General features: G+C 56.1%; 4 protein-coding genes across 10 annotated transcripts in view; 2 read left to right on the forward strand and 2 right to left on the reverse strand.

Moving 5' to 3' along the window:
* DDB2 (damage specific DNA binding protein 2) overlaps window positions 1-1,339 on the reverse strand; it is a 40,581-nt gene extending 39,242 nt beyond the window's left edge. Inside the window, exon 1 of the mRNA XM_029957112.1 lies at window positions 1,082-1,339. The gene's annotated coding sequence lies outside the window, so the exon portion shown is untranslated. The remainder of the gene's footprint in view (window positions 1-1,081) is intronic.
* PACSIN3 (protein kinase C and casein kinase substrate in neurons 3) overlaps window positions 1-8,113 on the forward strand; it is a 21,785-nt gene extending 13,672 nt beyond the window's left edge. For 2 of the 6 annotated variants that reach the window (XM_029957120.1, XM_029957118.1), the window contains 9 exons: window positions 3,540-3,629; window positions 3,770-3,926; window positions 4,659-4,894; window positions 5,009-5,164; window positions 5,703-5,878; window positions 6,026-6,146; window positions 6,281-6,417; window positions 6,824-6,945; window positions 7,573-8,113. In XM_029957120.1, coding sequence (XP_029812980.1) covers window positions 3,576-3,629; window positions 3,770-3,926; window positions 4,659-4,894; window positions 5,009-5,164; window positions 5,703-5,878; window positions 6,026-6,146; window positions 6,281-6,417; window positions 6,824-6,945; window positions 7,573-7,688 — 1,275 coding nt within the window. In that variant the 5' untranslated portion in view covers window positions 3,540-3,575 and the 3' untranslated portion in view covers window positions 7,689-8,113. Of the gene's footprint in view, window positions 59-259; window positions 726-1,137; window positions 1,641-3,220; window positions 3,294-3,539; window positions 3,630-3,769; window positions 3,927-4,658; window positions 4,895-5,008; window positions 5,165-5,702; window positions 5,879-6,025; window positions 6,147-6,280; window positions 6,418-6,823; window positions 6,946-7,572 lie in introns of those variants that run through there. The other 4 variants (XM_029957115.1, XM_029957117.1, XM_029957116.1 and 1 more) reach the window with 4 other exon arrangements.
* Window positions 8,114-8,766: 653 nt separating this feature from the next.
* Window positions 8,767-19,064, forward strand: ARFGAP2 (ADP ribosylation factor GTPase activating protein 2). The gene is made up of 16 exons (XM_029957104.1): window positions 8,767-8,878; window positions 9,049-9,167; window positions 9,717-9,789; window positions 10,104-10,235; window positions 10,323-10,403; window positions 11,224-11,305; window positions 11,599-11,655; window positions 12,733-12,785; window positions 13,210-13,346; window positions 13,447-13,578; window positions 15,466-15,594; window positions 15,674-15,808; window positions 16,779-16,905; window positions 17,066-17,159; window positions 17,280-17,398; window positions 17,847-19,064. Exons 1-16 carry the CDS (start codon window positions 8,807-8,809, stop codon window positions 17,865-17,867), a joined length of 1,563 nt encoding a protein of 520 aa, XP_029812964.1. The 5' UTR covers window positions 8,767-8,806; the 3' UTR covers window positions 17,868-19,064.
* Window positions 18,979-24,762, reverse strand: part of C11H11orf49 (chromosome 11 C11orf49 homolog) — a 191,221-nt gene continuing 185,437 nt past the window's right edge. Inside the window, exons 7-9 of one of the 2 annotated variants that reach the window (XM_029957125.1) lie at window positions 24,557-24,666; window positions 21,499-21,562; window positions 18,979-19,275 (exon numbers count right to left, since the gene is read on the reverse strand). In XM_029957125.1, the coding sequence (XP_029812985.1) occupies window positions 19,116-19,275; window positions 21,499-21,562; window positions 24,557-24,666 (334 nt within the window). In that variant the 3' untranslated portion in view covers window positions 18,979-19,115. Of the gene's footprint in view, window positions 19,276-20,475; window positions 21,223-21,498; window positions 21,563-24,556; window positions 24,667-24,762 lie in introns of those variants that run through there. The other variant, XM_029957124.1, reaches the window with a different exon arrangement.

Raw genomic sequence — 24,762 nt, forward strand, 5'->3', positions numbered from 1 at the left:
GGACTCGGGCCGGAGCGTGGCCGGACCCCCACCCGCCGAGACGCCCAGGGAGGACGCGGTGAGTGCTGCCCCGGCGGGAACCGCGGGGAGGCAGCGGCGGGAGAGCCCGCCCTCTCCTCCCGCTCCTAAAGTTTGCAATGGGACCGACTCCCGCTCTGGGAACCCGCGGCTACCCCACTCCGCGCGAGGACAGGAATAGGTGCCGCCGAGTGGAGGGGGTGTCTCATCTGCGGCGCCGCGCACCCCGCAATTTCCCAGCGGCCGTGGAGAGGGGGGCGTCGGGGATGGAGGGCCACACCGTCTCCTGGGGCTCTTCAAAGGTCCCCAAATGCCTCCCGCCGCCCGGGGACCCCTCCCTCTCTGCAAAGAGCCCTAATTCCTGGGCCGCTGTCCCGGGTCACCTTCTGGAGTCCACGGCAGAGCCGGCCCGGCAGGGTGCGCCCCCTCCCCTCAGCGGTGATCGGCTGGCCCCACCCCCACCGAGACCAAGTTCAACAAGTTTGGCCGAGAAATCCTAAAGCCTCCGTGGTTAGGCCTGGCCCTGCCGCTCCGCGTGGGCTCCACCGGCTCCGAGTCGTGCACCTCCAGACCGGCAAGAGGGCGGCTCGAAGGGCACCGTCCATAAGGGTGGAGGCCAGAGACGGGCAGCCCCTGGGCTCCGAGGTCTGGTGTGGAGGCTCCGGGTTTGGAATGCGTCATCTGGGAGCAGGCACCTCAGGCTGCAGGTCGGGTTTCCAAAAGTGCCCCTTTGTTATGCCCCTCCCTGGCCTTGCCTCCTCCCCTTTCCCTGCACCACCCCTTCCCCCACCCTCTCGGATGGCTGGCTGTTAGTTCCAGTCGCTCTAGCCTAGGCACCACTCTCTGGACCAACGGGCCACCCACTCCTGAGCCTTCACATTTTAGGGTTTCGGGAGGGCCGGGAGGGGCTGCTGGGAGAAGAAACCCTTGGGCGCAGCCTGTGACTCAGGAGGCTGGGCAGGGCAGGATGGCAGTGCTCCCTCCCAGTGGCATGCCCCCAGCTTTGGGGAAGGGTGGGGGCTGGTCTGCGCGCCGGCGGGATGCCTGGGGGGGTGGTACCTACCTGCTTTAGGAAGAGTGGGTTCTCCCCTGAGTCTCAGGGCTCCCTTCCCTTGGCCCAGGCAGCTATGAGGAGATCCTGCCAAGCCCCAGCAGACTTCTGCAGGCCCAGTAGGTACTGGCTACCTGGGCTGGGAAGCGTTCGTTATTTGCTTTCTGAGCTCTTGCGGGTGGTAGTGTGTTCTGGGGACCAATCTGGTCTCTGCTGAAGTCAGGACGCACAGGGTGCTGGCGCTTCTCAACAGGGGCCATGGTCCACACCGAGCACCCCCACGGCTAGATCTAGCCAGGGCTGTGGGGCCTGGCTGTGCCTGGGACTCTGGGCTTGTGTTTGCTCTGGGAGGCGGGAGGGAGCAGTGCCAGCCCTGCACACACAGCTCGCTCTGTTCTGGGGCCAGAGAGAGGGAACGGGTGGGGGGCAGCTCTCCCGGGAGCCAGAGCCTGGAGGCTGGAGCAGGCAGGGGGCCGGGGCCCCTGGATGCCTCACTGAGACGGCTCCGAAGGCCCTGTGATTTACAGCTGCGGCTCTGTTTCTCTCCATCTGGTTGGCAAGTCCTTTCTGGGTAAGTGGGGCAGACTCAAGAGGAAGCAAGGTGAAGTGCAGGACCCTTGTAGACTAGCTGCTCCGTCCCTCTCCTGCTCTGTACCCAGACACCTCCATCCACTGCAGGCCTCGGCTCTCTCTCCCGGAAGCTATTCTCACAACTGCTTTCTCACAGCTGCTGTAGCCAGCAGGTTCCCTGGTCTTTAGGTGGATGGCATTTGTTTCTTCATTCAACTACTAACTCCAATGCCTGAACAAACATAAATTGGGTCCCCTCTGCCAATGACTGGGGACAGATTCTGCCCTGTCAGTCACTACCCAATAGAATATATTGTATATAACCTCACTGAGAGCTCAGAAGGGGCTGTGTAAAGGGAGATGGGGTCATGGGGGGCGGGGGGAGACCGTGAGGAGGCCTCAGAGTTTTGAAGGATGGATAGCGGCTTGTCAGTGTGGAGGGGAGCAGAGTGATAGAGTCCTGCTTTGGGGGCAGAGGGCACATACTGTGTCCTGGGCCTGGCGAGGTCCCTTGGGGCTGCTTAGAGGAGGAAGCAGTTTCCTTCTAGGGGCTTGAGTCAGTGCTAGGGACAGCTGAGACCCTGCCAAGAGGCAGAGGGGAGTGGCCGAGTGCCACTGTGTCCTCTAACCTCTGGGTGGTGGCTCTGGGGTTGGAATCCGCCTTGCCCTCCTCCCACAATTCTGGAGCACACTCTTACAAGTGCCTGGTCACCTGTCTGACTCCCTCCATTCTGCCCCAGACTCTGGGCTTTTGAGGGTGGGGCTGAATTACTCATTACTCATGGAGGCTCGTGGGACGTCAGTGGATGCTGTGGAACAGGATGAATGTCCCTTGTGACTGTCAGGCCCCTTGTATTTCTTGCTCATTGCCTGGTTTGACTCTTTTTTTTTTTTTTAATTTATTTATTTTGAGAGAGAGAGCAAGAGAGCTTGTGGGAAGGGCAGAGAGAGGGAGAGAGAGAGAGAATCCCAAGCAGGCTCCGCACCATCGGCGCAGAGCCCAATACAGGGCTCGAACCTTGAGATCATGACCTGAACCGAAATCAAGAGTCAGATGCTTAACTGCCTGAGCCACCCAGGTGCCCCTCCTGGTTTGAGTCTTATATCAGCCCTGGCACAGAAGACCAGGAGGCAAAATTTCCATCTTAGGAGGGAGCCAAGGCTTCCTTAGGAGGACAGTGAAATGCACTTGTTCAAGCTTCTTGGCTGAGATAGGATTCGGGCCTCCTGGCCCCCAGTCTGCTCTTGCTGGCAAAGGGAGCTACGGGAGTGTGGCTGGGACCCTCTGACTAGGCCTCGTCTGGTAAAGGGTCGCCTTGTTGTTCAAAGAAAGGTGATGGCGCCTAGCTTGGGCAGGTATCCTCTTCTCTCATCTGTAGTTGGTTGGGGGGGAGCAGTGGGGCCCTCTGCCCACCACCCACCCCCGCCTGCCACCTAATCCCCTGCTGGATCGTGTGACCCGCCTGGCATTCTCCTGGCTGGAATCTGGCGCTTCTGACAGCAGTTGCTATATCGGGGGAGCTGGGCACCGCCCTGGACACTCTGGGTCCCTGCCCTCACCCTCTGCTTTGCTTCTGTCAGCTTCGAGGCAGACTCACAGTTGAAGCTTTAAGAGGTGGACACCCAAGTCCCTGAAGTGATCTGCAGGCCCCCGGTAGGTGGAAGGAGGCTGGGAGGGTGCAGACCCAGGGCATGAGTAGGAGATTTGAAGTGGCCAAGCTTTCTCCTGTCCCGGCCCTTCCTGGGGCCTTCCAGACCTCTACCTGCGAAGTCCGAGCTCTGACAGTTCCTTAGATGGTGGGGATAGCAGTGGGGACAAAGCCCAGGGATAGGAGAGGACCTTTTTCTCTCCCCAGAAGTATATATCCGGCTTCCCTGCTTACCCCTCTGCTCTCCACAGCCCCGGTCCGCCACCATTCCGTGCTGCAGGGACACCATGGCTCCAGAGGAAGACACTGGAGGGGAGGCCCTAGAGGGCAGTTTCTGGGAGGTGAGCGGCTGGGTCCTGGGTTTGAGGGTGCCCACCCCACCCTGGGCCCAGCCACCTGTCCAGGGAGGAGGCTAGCTGTCGGCCCCGGCCCTGGCTGAGGCTTCTCCCTGGTGACACTGCCTTTCTCCTGTCCACCCCAGGCTGGCAACTACAGGAGGACCGTGCAGCGGGTGGAGGACGGGCATCGGCTATGTGGGGATCTGGTCAGCTGCTTCCAGGAGCGCGCCCGCATTGAGAAGGCCTACGCCCAGCAGCTGGCTGATTGGGCCCGCAAGTGGAGGGGCACCGTGGAAAAGGGTGAGGCAGCGCTCAGGCCTCGCCGGGAGCAGAGGGCCACCAAGGGTGGGGCGATCAGGCAAGGCAGATTCTTTTTTGCACCTCTTTTGGAAGGTTTGAGGCCTTCATGTCTGCCTTCCCTTTGAAGAGGGAAGAGCCTCCTGGTTATTCTTACAGTTGTGCTGTTAAAGAGTTTGCAAAGTATGGTCATCAGTTATTTTGATATTTAACAGCCCTATGACGGAGACGGTCCTGTGTATCCATTTTCTAGAGGAGAATCCAGAAGTTCAGAGACGCTAAGTGACTTGCCTGAGGTCACACGGCTAGGAAGTGTTAACCTGGGCCTCTGACTCAGGAGCTTGGGATTTTTCCATCCTAACAAGCTGCCTTCCTTGAGGGCAGAGTCTAATCCTTCCCTTTGGGGCAATAAAGTATAGTGCTTGATGCCACAGATTTGGGTTTGATTTGAGCTCGGACTTGTAGCTGTAATGCTTTGGGCGGTTAACTTCACTTTTCTGGGCTGCTGTTTGTTGTCTGTTAAATGTTGATCATGACACTGTCTTCGTGGGAGTGGATAAAGGTTCGGTGAGATCTTGTATATCAAGGCACAGAGAAGTGGCAAGTCGACAAGCAGCCACTGACATCTTTGTTGGTCATCTCTGCTTTCCCTCTGGGCCTGGCACCCAGCGAGAAGCAGGGGGGCTGGTTTCTGGTGGCGTCCCTGGCCTGGCCCAAGCCCGTGCCTCCCCGCAGGCCCCCAGTACGGCACGCTGGAGAAGGCCTGGCACGCCTTCTTCACCGCAGCTGAGAGGCTGAGCGCGCTGCACCTGGAGGTGCGGGAGAAGCTTCAGGGTCAGGACAGCGAGCGGGTGCGCTCCTGGCAGCGGGGGGCCTTCCACCGGCCAGTGCTGGGTGGCTTCCGCGAGAGCCGGGCCGCTGAGGACGGCTTCCGCAAGGCCCAGAAGCCCTGGCTAAAGAGGCTGAAGGAGGTGAGCCTGGCGGGGAGATGTGGGGAGGAGTTGGGTCCCTTCCTGAATCTGCCCTGGGCCACTGGGGGCCGAGGCTTGGCATGCAGGGTCCGGACTTGTCCCCGTGTGCGCCAGGTTGAGGCGTCCAAGAAGAGCTACCACGCGGCCCGGAAGGAGGAGAAGACAGCCCAGACTCGGGAGAGCCACGCAAAGGCAGACAGCGCCGTCTCCCAGGAGCAGCTGCGCAAGCTGCAGGAGCGGGTGGAGCGCTGCACCAAGGAGGCTGAGAAGGTACCGGGCGGCCTTTCCCGGCCCTCAGCCTCACCTGCCACTCGCTCTCCAGATCATTACTTAAAAGAGGAACCAAAGCAAAGATGATGCTTTACTCAGGGAAAGAAGCGGTGCTGTTTTGGGCGTTGGGAGGAGCTTAGCAGTTGAGGAGACTTTCCAGCTCCTTCCACTGCATCCTGCCTGGGACAGGCTCTCATGTGGCCTGCTCTACCAAAGCACTCTTTCCTCCAGCTCTGAGGATCTGCTGCTCCGTTTCTACCTCCTCCAGGAAGACTTTCCCCATTTCTTGCCCTGCCCCCTAGAGCTTGACCTCACCTCACTCTCCATCTTCACTCACCAGACTCTCAAAGCTGCTGTGCCCAAGTGTCACCTCCCTTGTTAGGCTGCCAGGGTCTTGGAGGGCAGGAGCTGGGTCTGCAGACTGATTGGTGCTGGTGCCTGGCCCAAGGCCTCGCCCCTGGTGGTGCTCAGTAAACACGGGTGGGGTCCCAAGTGGAAGAAGGTCTTGTCCTCACCAGGCCCCTCCTCTGCCACCCAGATGAAATCCCAGTATGAGCAGACGCTGGCGGAGCTGCATCGCTACACCCCGCGCTACATGGAAGACATGGAGCAGGCCTTCGAGAGCTGCCAGGCTGCGGAGCGCCAGCGGCTTCTCTTCTTCAAGGATATGCTGCTTACCATACACCAGCACCTCGACCTCTCCAGCAGTGAGAGGTATGGCCTGCGAGGTGGGCCTGGAGGTCTGGGGCAAGGCTGGGTCTCTCCATCTCCCCCAGGCTCTGGCCAGGCGAAATGAGTTTGGGGGTGGTGCCGGGGCTCAGGGCTCCCCGGTCTGGTCTGAGCTTCGGTCTCGGTTTGCAGGTTCCAGGAACTCCACCGAGACCTGCATCAGGGCATCGAGGCAGCCAGTGACGAGGAGGATCTGCGCTGGTGGCGCAGCACCCATGGGCCAGGCATGGCCATGAACTGGCCACAGTTTGAGGTGTGTGTTCTGGGCTGGCTGGGGCTGGGAGGGGTGAGGGGCTCAGCCTAGACCTGAGGAGGGAGGCCAGGGCTTGGGATCCAGTAGATGAAGGTCTGAATGGCTTGGGCTGATTCTAAGCACTGTGCCCACAGGAGTGGTCCTTGGATACACAGAGGACGATCAGTAGGAAGGAGAAGGGTGGCCGCAGCCCTGATGAGGTTACTCTGACCAGCATCGTGCCCACGAGAGATGGTGCTGCACCCCCGCCCCAGCCCCTGGGGTCCCCAGGGTAAGAGCCAGAAACCTGGCTGTGGGGAGGAAATATCTCTGTCCCCTGCCCTGCCTCTGTCTCCTTCCCTTCATTACTTTCACACCCAAAGTGACTGAAAATTGGTGCCAGGAACTTTAGGATCTACTTAGTAGTTACAAGGATGACGGTGTTCATGGTGGTTTCAATTTGCCAGGCGTTTCCCACGTCCCCTCTCATCCTCTGCTCACATCAGCCCTGTGTGGCAGGAAACGCACCAAGCTCACAGGCATGTGTGACAGAATTCAGACTGGGATTTTTCAGTTTCTCCCCACGCACCTCCCCTGGGGTTCTTCCACAGGGCGAGCCCTTGGCCCTGAGTCCTAGGCTCTCTTGCTCAAGGTGATCCTCGTGCCCTGGGCCTGTCCCCTTCTGTCTCCCTCTCCAGCGGTGGGCAGGATGAGGAGTGGTCAGATGAGGAGAATACCCGGAAGGCTGCCACAGGGGTGCGGGTGCGGGCACTCTACGACTACGCTGGCCAGGAAGCTGATGAGCTGAGCTTCCGAGCAGGTACCCAGAGACCCCTTTCCTGTTCTAGGCTTTAGCTTCCCCCTCCCTTCCTTTATAACCTGAGCAGGGGTGTGGGAAAGGAAAGCCTGCTGTCTACTTCCCAACAGCTAGTTCTTTGATTCTCTCCCTTTCTATCTTTTTCAATGTTTATTGATTAATTTTGGGGGGGGGGAAGGAGCAGAGAGAGAGGGAGAGAGAATCCAAAGCAGGCTCCACGCTGCTAGTGCAGAACCTGAGATGGGGCTTGAACTTACAAACCATGAGATCATGATCTGAGCTGAAACCAAGTTGGACGGTTAACCAGCTAAGCCACTCAGGTGCCCCCTGCCCCCCCGCAGTCCCCCCCCCCCAGTTCTCTGATTCTTAAGGCTACTCTGGGTCCAGCCCCCAGGACTCAGAATGTCTGCTCTGAGCCCTCACCTGCCTCTCCAAGTCATCAGCTGGGGCCTGCTGGATGCATTTAGGGTCTGGGGTGGAGTGGCTTGCTGACTTTGACCTCCCTTTGCCTGAGCCAGGTCTCTTCTAGCTGGGTTCTCGTACTACCCCCCTCTCCCTCAGTCCTTGACCCAGTTGCAGGAGCGGAGCCGGGCCAGGGCAATTGGCAGTGACTAATCCCCTTTCCCCCAGGGGAGGAGCTGCTGAAGATGAGCGAGGAGGATGAGCAGGGCTGGTGCCAGGGCCAGCTGCAGAGTGGCCGCATTGGTCTGTACCCTGCCAATTATGTGGAGTGCGTGGGGGCCTGATCTGCCCTGCAGCCCTTCTGCAGCGTTTCTCCACCCTGCGTCAGAGCCCAGCTTCTCTTGGACAGCCGGACCCGAGGGCTCTGGACCACGGTGCCCCCTGCTGCCCCTCTGTCCCTTGAGGAGGAAGGAAGTCCTGAGACCCAGGGAGGGGAGCTGCCTGCATCTAGGAAGGGACTGGTAGGGAATGGCCAACTGAGTCTAGCTGGAGGGGAAGATGGGGAGGTTAGGAGGTGACAGAAGGACTCAGGGGTGCCCTGGCCTCTTCAGGAATGCAAGGGTGTCCCCAGGAGCCGTGGACCCAGTTCCTGGTCTCAGTGTTTTGGGATTCCTGGGGTGGTCTTGGGGTGGTGAGTGTAGGTCTGTGCTAGCAGCACTCTCCTGTGACTTGTTTTAGTGTGTATTAAAGTTGGAGAAAAAAAAAAGCACTGTCAGGTGTGTGTGCATCTTTTCTGATACTCCACCCTTGCCAGACTGCAGAGGGCATCTAGAGAGAGACACTGAGTGGGGAGGTCTGTGGGTCAAAAGTATGTCATGAAAAGGTTTGCCAGCTTGGTATCTGCTTTGGAACTTCAGGACCCTAATCTGGGGTGGGAGGTACTTAAGATTAGGCTTGGTGTGTGCCCACCAAGGCTGGAGGCTGAGTAGAGTTCTGGGCTGGACGGGAGTCTAGTCAGTCTGTCTTCCTGTTCAGGCCGGTGGGTAGGACTGTTAATCATCACCCATCCATCTGGAACTGGCCCCATCTGAGACCCCTGGCCACCGGCCCCCAGCCTCGCAGCCCTCGCCTTCTAGGAGGTCGCTCCACGGGCAGGGGGATGGCGGAGGGTCCAGGTTGCAGTCCGGCAAGGCTTGGGCTCGTTCTTGAGCGGTCGCTCCGCTCTGGCTGCGGATTGGCCCCCGGCGTGGCGCGGCGTGGCGCGGCGTGGGTCCGGCGACCATTGCGGAGCCAGGGCCTGCTGCGGCCACCGCTCCGGTTCCGCCGGCCTCTCATTGGTCCAGATCCGGATTAATCGCTCCACCCCCGGCTGGTGGAGCCGACCCGGGGCCCCGCCTTCCCGGCCGCGGATTGGCCCGCGGCAGGACCCGTCGGGCGCGCTGGTGTCTGGGAAGGAGAGAAAATGGCGGCGGAACCGAGCAAGACCGAAATCCAGACTCTTTTCAAGCGGCTTCGCGGGATTCCGACCAACAAGGTGCGCGAGCGGGAGGCGTCCGGGGTCCGGCACCGGCGGAGGCGGACTCTCCTGTCTCCCCTGGGGCCTGAGGGAGGGAGAGGGGCGGACGTGGGCTGTTTCCCTGGCGTGTCAGCGCCCGGCCTCGACTCGGGGCCCCTGACCATTGGCTCATCGTCTCCTCCACCCAGGCCTGCTTCGACTGTGGCGCCAAGAATCCGAGTTGGGCCAGCATCACATATGGTGTTTTCTTGTGCATTGACTGCTCCGGGGTTCACCGCTCCCTGGGCGTTCATCTCAGCTTCATCAGGTAGGGTCTTCTTGGGGCTGCTGTGCTTCTACCCTGCCGGCCGGGGCTGTGTGCTCGGCAAGGGACAGTGGCTGCCTCGACTGGGCTGCCGGGCAGGGAGGGCTCCGGTGGCCCGGCACCGGAGAGATTCGCCTGTGTGGGCCCTTTGCCACACAGGCAGTTTGTCTCCGTGTCTGGGTTAAAGTATCCCCCTTTTCTGTTGGTTAAACTTGACACTCAGAGTATTCGTTTCGGGGAAAAAGTTAGCTGCATTGACCTTGTTGCTGAATGTTGGTCGAGTATGTCTGAAGTGAGACTATGGACCGTCCTTAAGGGGAAAGCTAAGTCCAAGCTTGAGTGCCTTAGAATTCGACCTCCTTTCCCATCTAGATGCTAATTAGTACTCTTTTGACTAGACAGTTGAGGAGCAAACTTAAGAGTGGAGGGTGGTGGCTGATTAATGTTTCCTGGGCGCCTACAGAAGCCCCAGGCCAAATGACAGGTATGGGTCTGCCAAGGGAGCGTGTCCTGATTACCTGCTGGTGGGTGACATGCAGCCCTTGCACACAGGTCCACAGAGTTGGATTCCAACTGGAACTGGTTCCAGCTGAGGTGTATGCAAGTCGGCGGGAATGCCAATGCGGTAAAGCTCCTTCTTACCAGCTCCCCCACCCCCATTCCTTTGCTTGCGTACTAACTTTACGGTGTCTTCCTAGGACCAGAGGATTTTCTGGTCTCTAGCAACACTGTACACTATTCTCCAAAGTTGGAAATTGGTCATTGTTCTTCTCAAACAGGCTTTGGATTCAAACCAAACTGGACAGATGTTCTTGGGGGAAAGGCCAAGGGAGTTGGGGCGTATTCTCACGTATAAATAATAATTGGGCTGTTACAAGGGGGTGCCTCTTCCGCTCTGAGGAATCACTTGTAGCACGCTCTCCTCTCTTTGATCTCCAGACAGCTTTCTTCCGCCAACATGGATGTACAGCCAGTGATGCCAACACCAAGTATAATAGCCGAGCTGCCCAGATGTATCGGGAAAAGATCCGGCAACTGGGGAGTGCGGCCCTGGCTAGGCACGGCACTGATGTAAGTGCCTCGTGCCTGGGGCCTGGGTCGTGGGGTGAGTGGGAATATTCAGAGTCCTGTGTTTCAAGCGTGTCTTCTTCCCTCTAGCTTTGGATAGACAATATGAGTAGTGCTCCCAGTCACTCCCCAGAGAAGAAGGACTCTGATTTCTTCACGGAACACACCCAAGTGAGTGCCCACAAGGAATGTTTCTCATGACGTTGGCAGGTGGTTTACTTACCAAGGCTAAGGCCTTCTGTGATCATGAGATGGGCATGGAGTCCATTCACCCTGGTGTAATGCTTCAGACAGAGAAGGTCTGGGGCCCACTGCTTGGTAGGTCCAGGTGTTTTTCCTCTCGTGAGTAGGCGTACAGAATGGCCCTTCCAAGGAATGGACCCCTATGGACTGGAATAATAGCGGGGAGGACCAGCTTGTTAAGGGCTCAAAAGATGTCAGGAGCTCCAGACAACTTTTCCTGGCTTCTTTCCCCATAAGAAAGGTACTGCAGTTGGGCGGACAAGGAAAGGATTCCCTCCCCCAGCAACCCCCTCCCCCCACCACCCTGGACAGGTTTCCCATCTACTGGCACTGGAAGCTGAAGTCAGATTCTCTTAGTTTGAATTCCTGCTCCTCTCTTTAGCATTTCTAGGATGGTGGATAAGTCACTTTGCCTGTCAAAACATGAGTCTCTAACAGAGATGTATCTACCTCCTAGAGTTGTGATCATTACACATTAGGTTTGTGCTTGGCATGTGATAAGTGCCTAGTAGTTGTTAGTTGTGAATTAGGGGGACAGGCTCTGGCTCTAAATAGTGGAGGGATGGAGGTGACTGCTAATTTCCAGTTTCTTCCATCATTAATAGCAGCTATACTTTTACTCACTAAATTCCAGTCTCCTCTCCTCATGGGGGAGGGTCTTATACCCACAAGGTACCTGTAGATTCTGGACACTCTTTGCCAGCAGGAATAGCTCATCAAAGCTTCTGTGATCTGGCCTCTTTTTCAGCCCCCTGCCTGGAAAGGACCAGCCCCCGACCTAGCAGAGACCCAGGAGCTAGCCCCTTCTACAGAGATCAGTAGCCTGGCACGTGAGTTCAGTATGCATTTCACCTGAGTGCCCTGGTCTTGGCAAAGGACTTGGGGCTAGGAAGGGGGCACCTGGCCAAGGGGGTAAGAGTGTGGGGGGGGGGGGGGGGGGGTATCCTGTATTTCTTAATGGGCTAGGATTCATTTCAGTCCCTTGGAGGAAGTGGTAGGCCTTCCTTGTATCTTTCGGTGGCCTCAGCAAACTGAGGAAAGCCAGTCTTCCCCATTCTTGTCCCATCACGAAGTCACTGCATGCTGTATGCCTTAGACCTAACTCCCACCATTGCATCCACAGAGCCGGAGCACGGCCCCAACATGGACCTGCTTGGCACCTCACCCAAAGCCTCTCTAGGTCAGTATGCCACCTGGCAGGTGTGGGTGACTGGGAGAGGGTGGGCCTCTAGGGCTCTTTTCAGATCTGCTGTGCCTGGGCCTGTGGGTTGAGGCCTCAGGAGACTGAGCGTCTGACGTCTCTGGAGTGGGGACTGGGATCGGGTTGGTGGCTGTGACATCACCTGCAAGGACTGTGGCACGAGGGTCCTTGAACTGATGAACTGGAAGCTGGTGTACAAGGCCTGGGGTCTGCCTCTGGATGTGGAGCTGGGTCTTGCCAAAGTGTGGGGAGCCGGGGACTGGATACCTAACCCTGGGGTCTGAGGCAGGATTGGCCTGTCTGGTCCATTTCATGGGACAGGAGTGTAGCTCTCACAGCTCAAGGCAACGCTGTCCTTTCTCAGTCTGTCACTGGCCTTTCGGCTCTTTTTTACTTTCCTTAGTGTTCTTCAGTCTTGGTTCAGGTTTGGACAGTCTCTGCTGACCTCAGTTGTTCTGTTGACCCATGGGGGTGGGGCGGGAAGCTAACAGGATGACAGTAAAACTGACCCCATGAGACGGTAGCATGGCTTGGTCTAAAGTGAGACTCCAGAGCCCTGTGGGAAGAACTTTGGCCTCTGGGCTTGGGAGCTATCTGCAGGCGCTGGGGTGGGCCCCTTGTTAGCCACGAGTCTTTTTCTCTAGAGTCCATGTGTCTGTCATCTAAAGGGGCCCTTCCTGCCAGAGGTAACCAACAGCCGTTTTGGGGATCTCAGCCCCTTGCATGTCAGCTCCCTGCTGTAGGAACTGAGGTTGGCCTTTAACATCTGCCCCCTGCCTAGTAGTCTTTGTGTTGGTTCAGGGATTCAGGGACTGTGACTGTCTCTGGTGCTTTGGGTCTAGGTTCTTGTCTCAGTCTGCTGGGAGTCCATAACCTCCCCTAACTTTGTCTGTCTGTCTTTGGTTTGGACTATCCTGGTGGGTGGCAGTTTTGCCTTGCTCCGCCTGAAGCTGTTCTTTGTAGAAGCTCTTGCCAAGAAGCTGCGTGGTACGGGTTGAGCTGCTGCCTCGGACTTCCCTTTGTGTCCACTCATGCCCCATCTTCTTTCTCACACAGAACCGAGAACCTCCCTCATTGGCAAGAAAAAGCCAGCAGCAGCTAAGAAAGGGGTAGGTGGAGAGAAGCAGTATGGGCGTGGTTAGGAGCTGGCATCAAATAGCCTGGATTCACCCCCTGACCCTGCCACTTACTGGCTGTATGACTTTAGCAAAGGTACTTTTCCGAACTTTATCTATGAAAGGGCTGTCAAGATGCCTGTCTTCAAGGGGCTCCTGGGAAGAGTCAGTGAGATTGTGCACATGGAGTGCCTGGCCCAGGTCAGCCCGGGAGCTTCTGCCACTGTGTGGCCGCCTCATGCCCAGCTCCGGCAGAACTGCCATTGTCCCTGTTGATCATGCTGGCTGGGCTCCTGGTTTTTACCTAAACTTTTAGAAGGAATGCTTTCTTTGTGGGTATGGCTAGAGGAGCCGTGCTTAGGAGGAAACCAAAGACATTTTGGTTGGCAAGGCCCCCATCCCATGATTCTCCTCCTAGCTGGGTGCCAAGAAAGGCCTCGGGGCCCAGAAGGTGAGCAGCCAGAGCTTCAGTGAGATTGAGCGGCAGGCCCAGGTGGCAGAGAAGCTCCGTGAGCAGCAGGCAGCTGATGCCAAGAAGCAGGCCGAGGAGTCGATGTGAGTGTTTGCCAGTAGGGGCTCAGCTCCCGTGGAGGTGGGGGGGCCGGTAGGACAGGTCAGGATGGGTGTCGCCTCTGACATGTTTGTTCCTTCCAAGGGTTGCCTCTATGCGCCTGGCCTACCAGGAGCTCCAGATTGACCGCAAGAAGGAGGAGAAGAAGTTACAGAATCTGGAAGGGAAGAAGCGAGAACAGGCAGAGAGATTGGGCATGGGCTTGGTATCCCGCAGGTGAGGCTCAGTGCTGGGGTCTGGCAAGAAATGCCGCTCTTCTGGGAACCGCCCCAAATTCTTCCCAGCAGTTTGGGTTTCTAGGCTCAGTCTTCCTCTGAGGCTGAACAGATAGATGGTTTTGCTTATTGTCTTAAAGTGCCTAGTACGTTGTCACAGGGCAGGTGTGTGCTCAGTTAGTGTTTGTTAAATGAAAGAAACACAGGACCAGATGCTTTTTTGTGATGCCCAAGAGGGTAGGGTGTGTTGTGTAATGGGGGTGCTAATGCACTTTTGGTGGAATACTTCTTGGTTTTTCAAGTCCTCCCGAAGAATTACAAGGCTTTTAGCATCCCTAATCCCTGTCCACTAAATGCCATTGCTGCCAGACAGGCTCACGCCTGGAAATACCCGCAGACAAGTGCCCTTTGGCATTGACAGTGTCCTTCCTGTTTCAGGACCACTGGGTTTGTGTTGCTGTGGTTTCTTCAAAGCAAAACAGAGACTGCAGACCAATTCTATTATACATTTTGTTTGCTCTACACTAAGAGCTCACGTTTAGAGATTTCACCAACACTAGACTTTTGATCTCCCTTAAACATGGGCGTATCGGCCAGCATTGGGGCAGCAGTCCTGGCTGCAGTGGGCTTGCGCTAAGTGGTGGCTCTTCCGTTCGAGGGGGTGTGAGCTCTGCCATTGGCCTTACTTACTTGCCTTGTTTACTTGAATACCACAGTCCTGTGTAGGAGGTATTATTATCTTTACAGGTGAGAAAATTGACTTAGAGCAAGTAAGCAACTTACCTGAAGCCCATGAGTCTAGTAATTGGAACAACTAGAATTTGAACGTAGAACTACTGATTGCAAATTCAGTATTTGGGAGCTTTATAGTCCACTTCTCTGAAAGAAGATAAGGCTGGCTTTTTCTTGCAAATCTCTCAGAACTTGTACTAGTTAGATTTAGGTTATTCCATTTCAGTCTGTGTGCTACTTGTCTAGCCCACAGCTAATCAGGGAAACATAAAATTTTAATGCCAGAAAGGACTTTAGGTCTCCTCCCCATCCCTGGTTCGGTCACAGGAGTTACTGGGTTAAAGGGTATGAACAGTTTCTTCAGCTTTTTTTTTTTTCTTTTTTTGCAGTGCGGTAGAATCTTTATTTAAACCCTGCCAACTCTGTTTAAAGCCCTGTTGTAAAATATTCACTCTTTGGGGTTCTGCCAGCTAAAAGCTGTAGACTTATTTTTCTATAGATATTTGTTGATGGGTTTATTTAAGTAAAATTAATCCTTAAAATGCCCCTGTGAGCATGACACAGGACGGAAGCGAGGCGTGAAGAGTTGGTGCTGCCTGCCCAGCCCACCGCCTCTTCTCACTGGGTACCGCAGCCCAGGGCTGAGGGCATACAGCAGGTGCTGTACTTTGAAATAGTTTCATCTTTAAAAAAAAAGGCGGGGTGGGTAAGGGTTAGGATAATTAAGGACTCATTCTTTGATGCCGTCCGACTCCTTTCCCTGTTTCTGGGGCATTTTTCATCTTTTCCCCGCGTACGTGTCCATCTGGGTGAAGGATACGGCTCATGATGCAGCAAGTCTGTTGAGCTGTTTCTAAGGGCAGAGGAGCGCTCATTCGGTGCATATCCTTATCAAAATTGTAACGGGCCAATGGTGCTTAGTGAGGGAGGCTTTCCTTAGAGAAGACAGAGCTGACATGTGGGCCATCGAGGGTGCGCTCCAGCTCAGCAGGGTTCCCTGTGGGGTCTGGCCCTGGCATTGTGCCTGCGCACAGGCAGGGGGAGAAGGCTCTGGTGATGCCAGTAGCTGGGCAGAAGCTGTGTAGCAACACTTCTCTTGCGCAGTGACACTGCTGCTCACGCCCGCCCTTGGGCCTGGCTCTGCTTGTCTCCACAGCTCTGTCTCCCACTCGGTGCTGTCTGAGATGCAGGTGATCGAGCAGGAGACCCCAGTGAGCGCCAAGTCCTCCCGCTCGCAGCTGGACTTGTTTGATGATGTTGGTACTTTCGCCTCTGGACCCCCAAAGTAAGGCTGTTGTTGGGGTGCAGACTTGGCCACCGTGTTCCTCCGCAGGCCTCTCTGAGCTACTCTGCTGTCTCACTAGGTACAAGGACAACCCCTTTTCCTTGGGGGACAGTTTCAGTTCCCGCTGGGATACAGATACCGCCTGGGGTGTGGACAGGATGGAGGAGAAGGAGCCAGAAGTGACCATCTCAAGTATCCGGCCTATTTCAGAAAGGTGGAGTGGGCAGGGGCAGCACTGTCCAGTCGGGTTTCTCTGTGAGGAGGGGGCTCTGCACCTGCACTGACCGGTGTGGTGACCGCCAAGCACGTGCCCGCTGAACTGAACATGTTAATTTAATTTTAATAAACTTAAGTAGCTGCGTGTGGTGAGTGGCTACCCGATTAGGTAGTGTAGGAATCAGGCTTTGGTTTGAGTTTTGCTTAATCATCACACAAAGCCTAGCAGGTTCTTTTGTTCACGATTTGTCTCTCTGGCAAGAGGGGCCTGATTTTATGCTTCGGTCCTGACCACTCAGGGGTATGTGTCTCTGGCCACCATGTTACTTGTTTTTTTTTTTTTTTTTTTTTTAAAGCCTATTTTATGTCAGTCTGGGCAATGTTTAACTGACAAATTACCTGTGAATCATTTGGAAAACGGGGGACATAAGTAATGACTTCACAGGGCTGTTGGAAGGATTAAAAGTCATGAAACTTCTAAAGTGCCTAGGCCAGTGTCTCCTTGTCAGTGGTAGAGAGGAGTGACCATATACTTTTCTGTCCACGCTGGGGGGAGTTTGAGAGGGAAAAGGCCAGAAGAGTAGGTTTAAACTCAGGTCCGCTAAGACATACGGTCACTCTAGCGTTAGGCACTTGTAACTAGGAGTCAACTGGCAGTAGTGATATCAGGATGTCCTAGGCTTTGATGAAGCTCTAGTGATTTGGGGCAGAAGTCTGGTCCTCTCTAAACTATCTCCATCCTGGGAGAGTGAACATAAGCTCTCTGTGCCTTGGCTTCGGTGTGGAGAAGAGAGGGGCCTTGTCAGGGGAGAGGCCCCGAGCGTCCGAGAGCCATAGGCAGATGGGCCATCGTGAGCATCCCTGGAAGGCCGCTGGTGCTTCTTCTGGCCTCGTTGGTAGTGGGATTAGTAGTCTGAGGCTCTGACGGTAATGGGAAGGGTCAGAGCTATCCCACATCCACCCCTCAGAGTCACAAACAGAAGGGAAGTGGAAAGCCGGAGCTCAGGCCTCGAGTCCAGTGAAGCACGTCAGAAATTTGCAGGAGCCAAAGCCATCTCATCGGACATGTTCTTTGGGCGGGAGGTGGACGCGGAGGTAAGTAGGGCCGTCCACCCCGAGCCTGGAGGCAGCAGGTGGAGTGAGAGCTCCCTCCTCGCCACCGCTTTGGGCTTTAGCACCAGGCTGCTTCGGCCAATGAGGAGTTCTTGACTCATCAGCCAAAGGATCTCCAGGCCTTTCCCTTTCTTCACCACAGCACGAAGCCAGGTCTCGACTCCAGCAGCTCTCGGGTAGTAGTGCCATCAGCTCTTCTGACCTCTTTGGGGACATGGATGGAGCTCATGGCGCAGGTAGGGCCTCAGCGGTAAGGTGCACGCCAGGCAAGGCCCGTGGGCAGAGCTGGAGGGCCCTGGGGACTGGGAAGGGCTTCCTGCAGGGCTTCCGGACCACCCTTACCCTTGCTTTTACAGGTAGCGTATCTCTGGGCAACGTGCTCCCCACAGCTGATATTGCCCAGTTTAAGCAGGGTGTCAAGTCTGTGGCCGGGAAGATGGCTGTGCTGGCCAACGGCGTGATGAATTCTTTGCAGGTGAGCCTTGGGGCTGCTTGAGCCGGCTCGGGAGGGGAAAGCGCTAGAGACTAGTGCTTGGAGGTGGGCCACTTCCACCACCAGACACTGCTGCTGGGCAGCTCTGAGCCCCAGAGAGAGCTTTCTTTTCCTGGAGAGGCAGCTTCCTTCCTCTATGCTTGGTACTAGGGCTCGGTCACTCCCTCAGATGCTGCCATGTCTGCACAGATTTCCGCAGCCTCGTCACCACCTTCCCTCCCTCTCCCTTCCCTCCCCAGCTTCGAGATCAGGCAGGGTTTCCCCCTTGGGATCTGGTCACAACCCCCTTCCCGAGTCACAATAAAATAAAAAAACCGTCTCTGTCGTGGCGGGATTGGTGCCTGATTCCCCGCAGTACCCTTGTGCAGGGGCATGTTGCGGGAAGCTGCAGGGGAGAGACTGACTGTGTTTTTTCTTCCCACACCCCCAGGATCGCTATGGTTCCTACTGACCCAGGTGCCACGGCTCAGGCATATGGTGGCAACAACAGCAAAACCCCCATGATTCCCAGGCCAGGGGCGCTTTCCTGGTGGAAGCTGGGGAGGAATTGTTACTTTCTATGTGTTGTGTGTGAGTGGGGTGGCCTTTGAGGGTCTCGGGTGAGGGGGATGGGTGGTTCCAGCGTTGACCTCAGCCTGTAGACTGAGCCCTTTTACTCTCCTCCCCTCACACCCTCTCCCCTGTGTGCTAGATTACTGTCCTCTGGTCCTGCCCCCCAAGCTGCTGCTCACTTGTCCTGCCACACTGGGAGCGAGGGGAGGAGTTTCCTCAGGAGGGCTTATTCTGGGTCCAGCCATTCCCCAAGTAGGGGGAGAGAGAGGTATAAGGCTTTTTTGCCAGCTCTAGGATCCTTCCAGGTTGTCTGGGGTTTGGCCCCCGTCCTCTGGAACCAGTGGGCAGGTCTAGAAAGAGTTCTGCCACAGACCAGCCCCAGGGGAGGGATGCTGCTCCAGTGGCCTCTTCTGGGTGCCAGGAGAGGGCAGGGGAGAGGAAGGACCTTCGTCTGGGCCTTAAGGGCTAGAAACTTTACCCGGTACCGAAAGGTTTCATTTGGGATCAGACTGGAGGCCCGAGTGATCTTCTCCTATCTCACCACCCCTTTTTACAGTGATCACTTGAGGGATACTTCTCCTGGGTGTCTCGGAGTCCTTCCATACCATCCATTGTGGAGCACAGGACCCTCTGTCCCTTCTTCCCCTGCTTGGGGTGGCCATGGTGGGTCTCATCTGCCCTATGCCCTGCTCTGGATGCTGTGAGCGTAATGCTGGCCAAGGAAGCAGAGGATGTGAGGGACAGAAACTGGCTCTTGGGGCTCAGCTTTCTTCTGTGTCATCCTGGTCTTGGGGGGGGGCGGCCTGGACAGCACCCCACCACTGAGAGCTTGAGACACCTGCAGAGCTGCACGCCTTGCCCCCTGGCCGCTGGGCCATGCACTGTCATCCTTGGTGCCATCTTCCCCTGCTGAGCTGACAGTCTGGGCCTGCCCTGCCCCCTGTGGCTTTGGGGTTGGGCTCCCAAGCAACACCGGCCATTCCCCCCACCCCTCCCTGAAAGGGACTTGATTTTCTTTCTGGACTGTTTGTATTGAAACAGAGTGGTGTCAAATAAAGCCTTGACAGGGCCCAGGGCCACTGTTGATCTGAGTCAAGTAGTGTCCTCTCTGGATGCTTGCCTCCCTGCCCAGCGCAGGCCCCTGACCTCACTCTCTGGGCTCCCACCGATATGGGTAGGGCGTCGGTGCTGAAGCTGAGGGCACTCTCTCCGGGGCCTCCAGCTTGTCTCTTCTCTGAAAGTCAAAGGCCCCTGGCTCCTCGGCCCTGTGCTGCCGCGAGGTCCGGTGCAGCCTCGACCTCACCACCCTGTTGCACGCGGAGGAGAGAGCTGGTATTAGTTGGCCCTTTAACTCATCCAGCAGCCCAGCAGCTCGGGACCTCATCCCGGCAGTAGGCTTGACTGGGGTGTGTTTCTCAGTGGAGTTTAAAGACAAACGAAATATACAGCCTTAATGGAACCCTTTTAAATCCGGGAAGAAAGGGTGTGTGTGTGTATGACCCCCTGGCTTGGCAACTTTTCGCTGTAGGGGCTCCTGGAGTATATCTGGCATCTTAGGGATCCTCGGGGTCAGGTGAGAACCACTGGTCTGAGAGATGGGTGATTAGAAAGGATGGCCAGCGGAAGCCATAGGCTTTTAGCCATTGATTTCCAAAGTGTGGGTCTGGGCCTTCCAGCTCTGGAGTGTTCATAGTCCAGATCTCTATGCCCACTCCAGGCTGGAACTTGGTTAACTTGCATTGTAAACAAGCTCCCCTCCCGATTTGGATGCACACCGGGATTTCTGAGCTGTCAATCAGCCAGAGGCTGGAGATGGGGATGGGCCTGGAGAGGTCACATGGCTTGGGGCTTCCGTAGGACTAGAACTTTCAGCCCTGGCCTGGCACTCCAGGGCTTTGGAAGCCAGTTCCCACATGGGGGGGGGGGGGGGGGGGGGGGGCGCGGGGGGTGGTGTCTGGGCAAGGATGAGCCCAGGATAATGTGTGTGCCCAGTGTGGTGACCCCTAGCTTAGGAGGCAGCCTGCTCTGCTTGGGTCCCTGGGTGGCTTTTACTTTCTGGACAACTGCCCAATTCAAGGAACTTAAAGACCACCTGTCCTTAACCTTCCTCCAGTCTTGGCTGGAAGCTTGTCTTCCCCAGCTCCATCCCCACTGCCCCAATCCTGAGCAGCTGCTTAGCAAGTATTTAATGAGATTCTGGCTAGAAGACTCTGCAGTGCTAATCCTTTGGGGTCAGGGTCTTTAGAGTTACGAAACCTGGCCTTGAGCCCTCTGAGCTTATTTTCTTGAAGGCCCATTCCACCTGTGAGCATCTTTCCTTTGGAAGGCTGCTGTCCTGTGCCTGAGTTGAGTCCCTCTTGGCTCATCTGAGGCTGGTCTCCAGGCTTGAGTGGTCCTCTGACCCCCACCTCCCAGTCCTGCTAGGAAAGCTGGGACTCAGCACCCAAAACCCAAACTCGCCCCTTCCCTTCAACCCCTCCTCAGTGTAGTGGCTTTAGACTCACCACTTGCCGGATTACAAGGGACTTTATTCATTTAACTGTTAGACACAGAGGAGACTTGAAGCGGTTTGTGAAAGTAGAATTGTCCTCTTCCCTACCCTTCATCCTACCATGGTAGTGGCTCTCCTCGGCAGAAGACCACCATGTTTACGTCCACCCCATACATGCATCACTGGTGTTGCCCTTGACCGTGCAAGGCCCTGCATGGTTATTCATGGTTTCTCCCCTTCCTGGAGTTGCTGTGAGGAGACTACCCTTACATGGGGATTGTCAGCAAAAGACTAAAGCCAAGTCACCTTCTTGGTGGCCACTGTTCAGTCTGCTGTCAGCCTGGGGCCTGACTAAAGCACAGAGGCTGATGGGGCCAAGGAGAGTAGGCTGTTACTTTTCAGGGTCAGTGCTTGGCTTGGCTTGGCTGACACCAGAACCCCTCTGGCCGGTGTTTGGGCTTGGGCTGTTACTCAAGCTTTTCACCAGCAGAGGGCAGCATGGCACAGGAGTGGGGGAGGAGGTTGGCTGGGAGTCCCAAGGGCTGGGTGGGAGCTGGATACAGGTGCTGTGGACAGGGCCCTTCAGACTCAAGTCTCGGACTCGTCCGTCTCTTCGGTGGAGCCATCGCTCTCTGCGTCCAACTTGCGGGCATGATGGAGGGGTCTCCAGGGAGAACCAACCCGGGGAGGGGTCCGGGAAGGCAGGCAGCTGGCCTCTGGGTTGGCAGTGGCCGAGTTGACCAGACCTGGGATCTGGGCCAGCCTGAAGGAGGGAAGAAGCCCAGAGGGCAGCCAGGTGCTTCCTCTCTAGAGACCAGGACCTCCACGCTCACTCTTGCATTGGGAAGAAACCATGGGCGTATTCCCAAAGGACTCAAAAGAGAGGCAGTCTCAGGCCTCTGCTGGCGCCCACACCCTTCCCTGACTGATGGGGATGCTGTGGACAAGCACTGTCACCCACAATAGGACACTGCCAGGTCCGACTGAGGTATCGCCTCCCCACGAGGGGGCGGCGTCCATCTTCCCACGTGACACTTACAGTCGTTCCAGCTCCTCATCCGTGGCTGGGTCGTGCATCAGGTCTCCTTTGTCAGGCAAAGCTCCTAGGACATAATTGGGGGGCACGAAACTTACTCGGAGTGTCTTTCAGGCAGGCTCCAGTCTGACAGCTGCACTCCCAGCAGGTGCCTCCACACCCTCACCTTCCTGTTTGCCTACTCTGCTGACTCTGAAAGATTTAAGAAAGAGCTCTTTCCAAAAAAGAAAAATTTTTTTAAGTAGGCTCCACGCCCAGCATAGAGCCCATCTCAGGGCTCAAACTCACGACTCAGATCAAGACCTGAGCCGAGATCAAGAGTTGGACACAACCAACTGAGCCAACTGCCCCTAAAAATAAAACTTACTTCTTAAGTAGAGTTGACACCTACTGTCACGTCAGTTTCGGGTGTACAACACAGTGGCTCACCGTCTCTGTGCTGGGCCGCGCTCCCCACACGTCACCACTGCGTCCACCACCACGCGTCACCACTGTGGTACCACTGACTGCATTCCCTGTGCTGTGTCTGTAATTTCCATGACTTTTTCATGGGGAAGAGCTCTTAAGAAACGTTACAGAGAACTGCTGTGGGGGCAGGAAGTTGGGGCTACTTCCAGATCAGTTTAGAGAACCTGTGCCTACTCTCTCCAACGCTGGACAAGAAGCACAGCTATGAGACACCCCCAAACCTCAAGGTCACTGCACAAACAGGGCAATCTCCTTCCAAGACTAGGTGGTGGGTTGTGAGCTGTGTAGGGGGCTCAGTTTCTTCCTTGAGGCCCCAGATACTGGGCTGAAAAGGAGCCAGAGACAGAGTATGGTCCAGCTAGTCCCCCAAACCAGAAATTACCTAATTTTGTGCCCCCAAATCAGAGTGACCTCACTTTGGAGACAGAATGGTTAATACTGCTGCCTCAGCTCCTCAGATAAGGTCTCGGAGGTGAGAAGAGAAGGCTGGGTCAGAAGCAGACCAAACTGCATGGCCGGGAGCTTCCCTGGTGGGGGGTTGGGGGGGGGGATCTGCCTCATCGCTGCTCGGGCCGCAATCTCTCAGTGCTGGTTCCCTCAGCTACAAACCAAGGGAAGTAATGCTTTGAAGCCGGGGAATGGTGAGAGGAGACAGTCTGGATACTCCGTGGAGCTGTTAACAGTGGGACGAAGGGGGAGCTGAAGTCTGCAGAGAGAAAGCTCACCAGCAAACTGTTGAGGGGAAAAGCCCACTGGTGGTCAGGACATAGATTTGGCGGTTAACAACGCTGGTGTCCCCAGAAAGCCACAATCTTAAACTTATCAACAGGCTCCAGTCCAATTCCCTCCTTTTCCAGAGCTTTTTCAGATGATGCCTCCTGGCCCTTTTTGCTCTCATTTAGTGGTTTTCAAACTGTGTCCCTCAGAGCCCTCTCTTTTTGTGTGCATGAACGTAGGAGGGGGGAGGGGGCCTTGAGGACCAAGGGAACAGGACAGCCCGTCTCCACAGCTGGCTCCGCCCTGAGGATCTCCAGATCTCTAGTTCATACACTTGAGGTACGGGTGAGGGTGTATTCTTCTCTCCATCTCCCACTCAACCCAGCCCAGCATTAGTGTTGGGAAAAGTGGCTGACTGAGTGATTGCCCTTTTTACAGGTCCTAGAAGAAGTGAGGGCGTGGGGTTAGTCTGCGCTGCAATCTTCTGCTAGTTGGTTTTCCCTTCCCTTCCTGCAGGCTGACTGGTGGAAAGGAAGGAGGGCGGTCGGACCCCGGTGTGTGAGAGAAAACCTCGGCCAACCCCACCTGCCGTCCCCTCACTCTTGACTTCTGACTCCTATTTGCCTTTCTACCCCGGGGCAGCTGGGGATCTTGGCGACAACACTTAGTTGAGGAGTCCGTAGGCTTTTGCACACCCTGAGCATCAATTCAGAATAACTAGGCTGCTAGGTGGCATCATGTCCCAGTGAGCCCTGCGTCAGTCCTGCTGAGGCTTAACGCTCTTGTGTGCACCCCCAGCAGGCTTTATCCCATGTAAGACCTAAAGCAACTAGCTTGTACTTGGCCCACTATGGCCGGCATTTGAAGAATTCCCTTCCTGGGGCCCCTGGGTGGCTTAGTCGGTTAAGCGGCCAACTTCGGCTCAGGTCATGATCTCACGGTTCATGAGTTCGAGCCCCACATCAGGTTCTGTGCTGGCAGCTCAGAGCCTGGAGCCTGCTTCGGATTCTGTGTCTCCTCCTCTCTCTGCCCCTTTCCTGCTCACGCTCTGTCTCTGTCTCTCAAAAATAAATAAACATTAAAAAAAAAAAAAAGAATTCCCTTCCCTTGACCCCATTCCCTCAGCTGACCTCAGCTGACTACAGGAAGGGGAAGGTTATGTGTTCTTTGAGACTCAGGAACTGGGGCCTCAGACACCCCTGGACACCTCTTGAGCAGCGAGGCCAAATAACAATCCTCCAGCTCTGGTGGCTGGTGGCCTGGTGGCTCTTCCCTTGGGAAGCAGCAGGTGTGAGACGGAGAAGAACGGGGCGGGGGGAGAAGGCCAACCAGTGAGGACAGACGACAGATAGGAAAAACTAGGCCACTGCAGTCCTCTCCCCGTTTTTTTGCTCCCTTTCAGATCAATCAGGTTTTTTTTTTTCCTTTTCTTTCCAGCTGGGAAAAAAGGCCTCCCCAGACACACCTCTGCCCTGCTGACAAATGGGATTCAGGTCTCTTTGATATATAATCTCCAAAGCCACCGAGTAAATAGCCCTGTGTCTGCCCAGCCTGCAGGCCACTCCCCAGAGCAGAGCTGGGGATTCTCCGGGGAGGGCGGGGCACACCCCTGCCACGGAGGGGCCACTTCATGTTGGGGCAGGGCCTTGGGCGGGGAAGGCTGTCCCTTCCATGGGAGTGCGAGAGGCCCAAGAGGGCACAGTCTTTCTTGTGCACGTTCTGGCTCCCTAGGCCTCAGTCTGGTCCTGAGAAGTCACAGTGGAGACGGTGATGCCCCCTCCTTCATGGGTCATGTCGTCTGTCAGTAGTGGCCGGCTCCTACGTGGCTTAGAGTCAGGGGAGCAGGGCAGGCTAGCCATAGCTAGCTCCGGCTTACCTAGGGCTTGGTTGATTCCATGATGCTTTGAAAGAGCCACAAGGAATCCATAGAAGGTCAGTCTCTGAACGTTGCTTAGTACCTCTTTGACAAGTGCTGGGGGCGGACAGCTAGAAGGGAGAATACAGATACCAGATTCAAAGACTAGCAAGTCTGTGATTTTTCATCCATACCTTAAGGCTCAGGAGGATGCCCAAAGCTGGGAC

This window comes from Suricata suricatta, chromosome 11 (assembly GCF_006229205.1).
Source record: "Suricata suricatta isolate VVHF042 chromosome 11, meerkat_22Aug2017_6uvM2_HiC, whole genome shotgun sequence".
Taxonomy (NCBI): Eukaryota; Metazoa; Chordata; class Mammalia; order Carnivora; family Herpestidae; genus Suricata; species Suricata suricatta.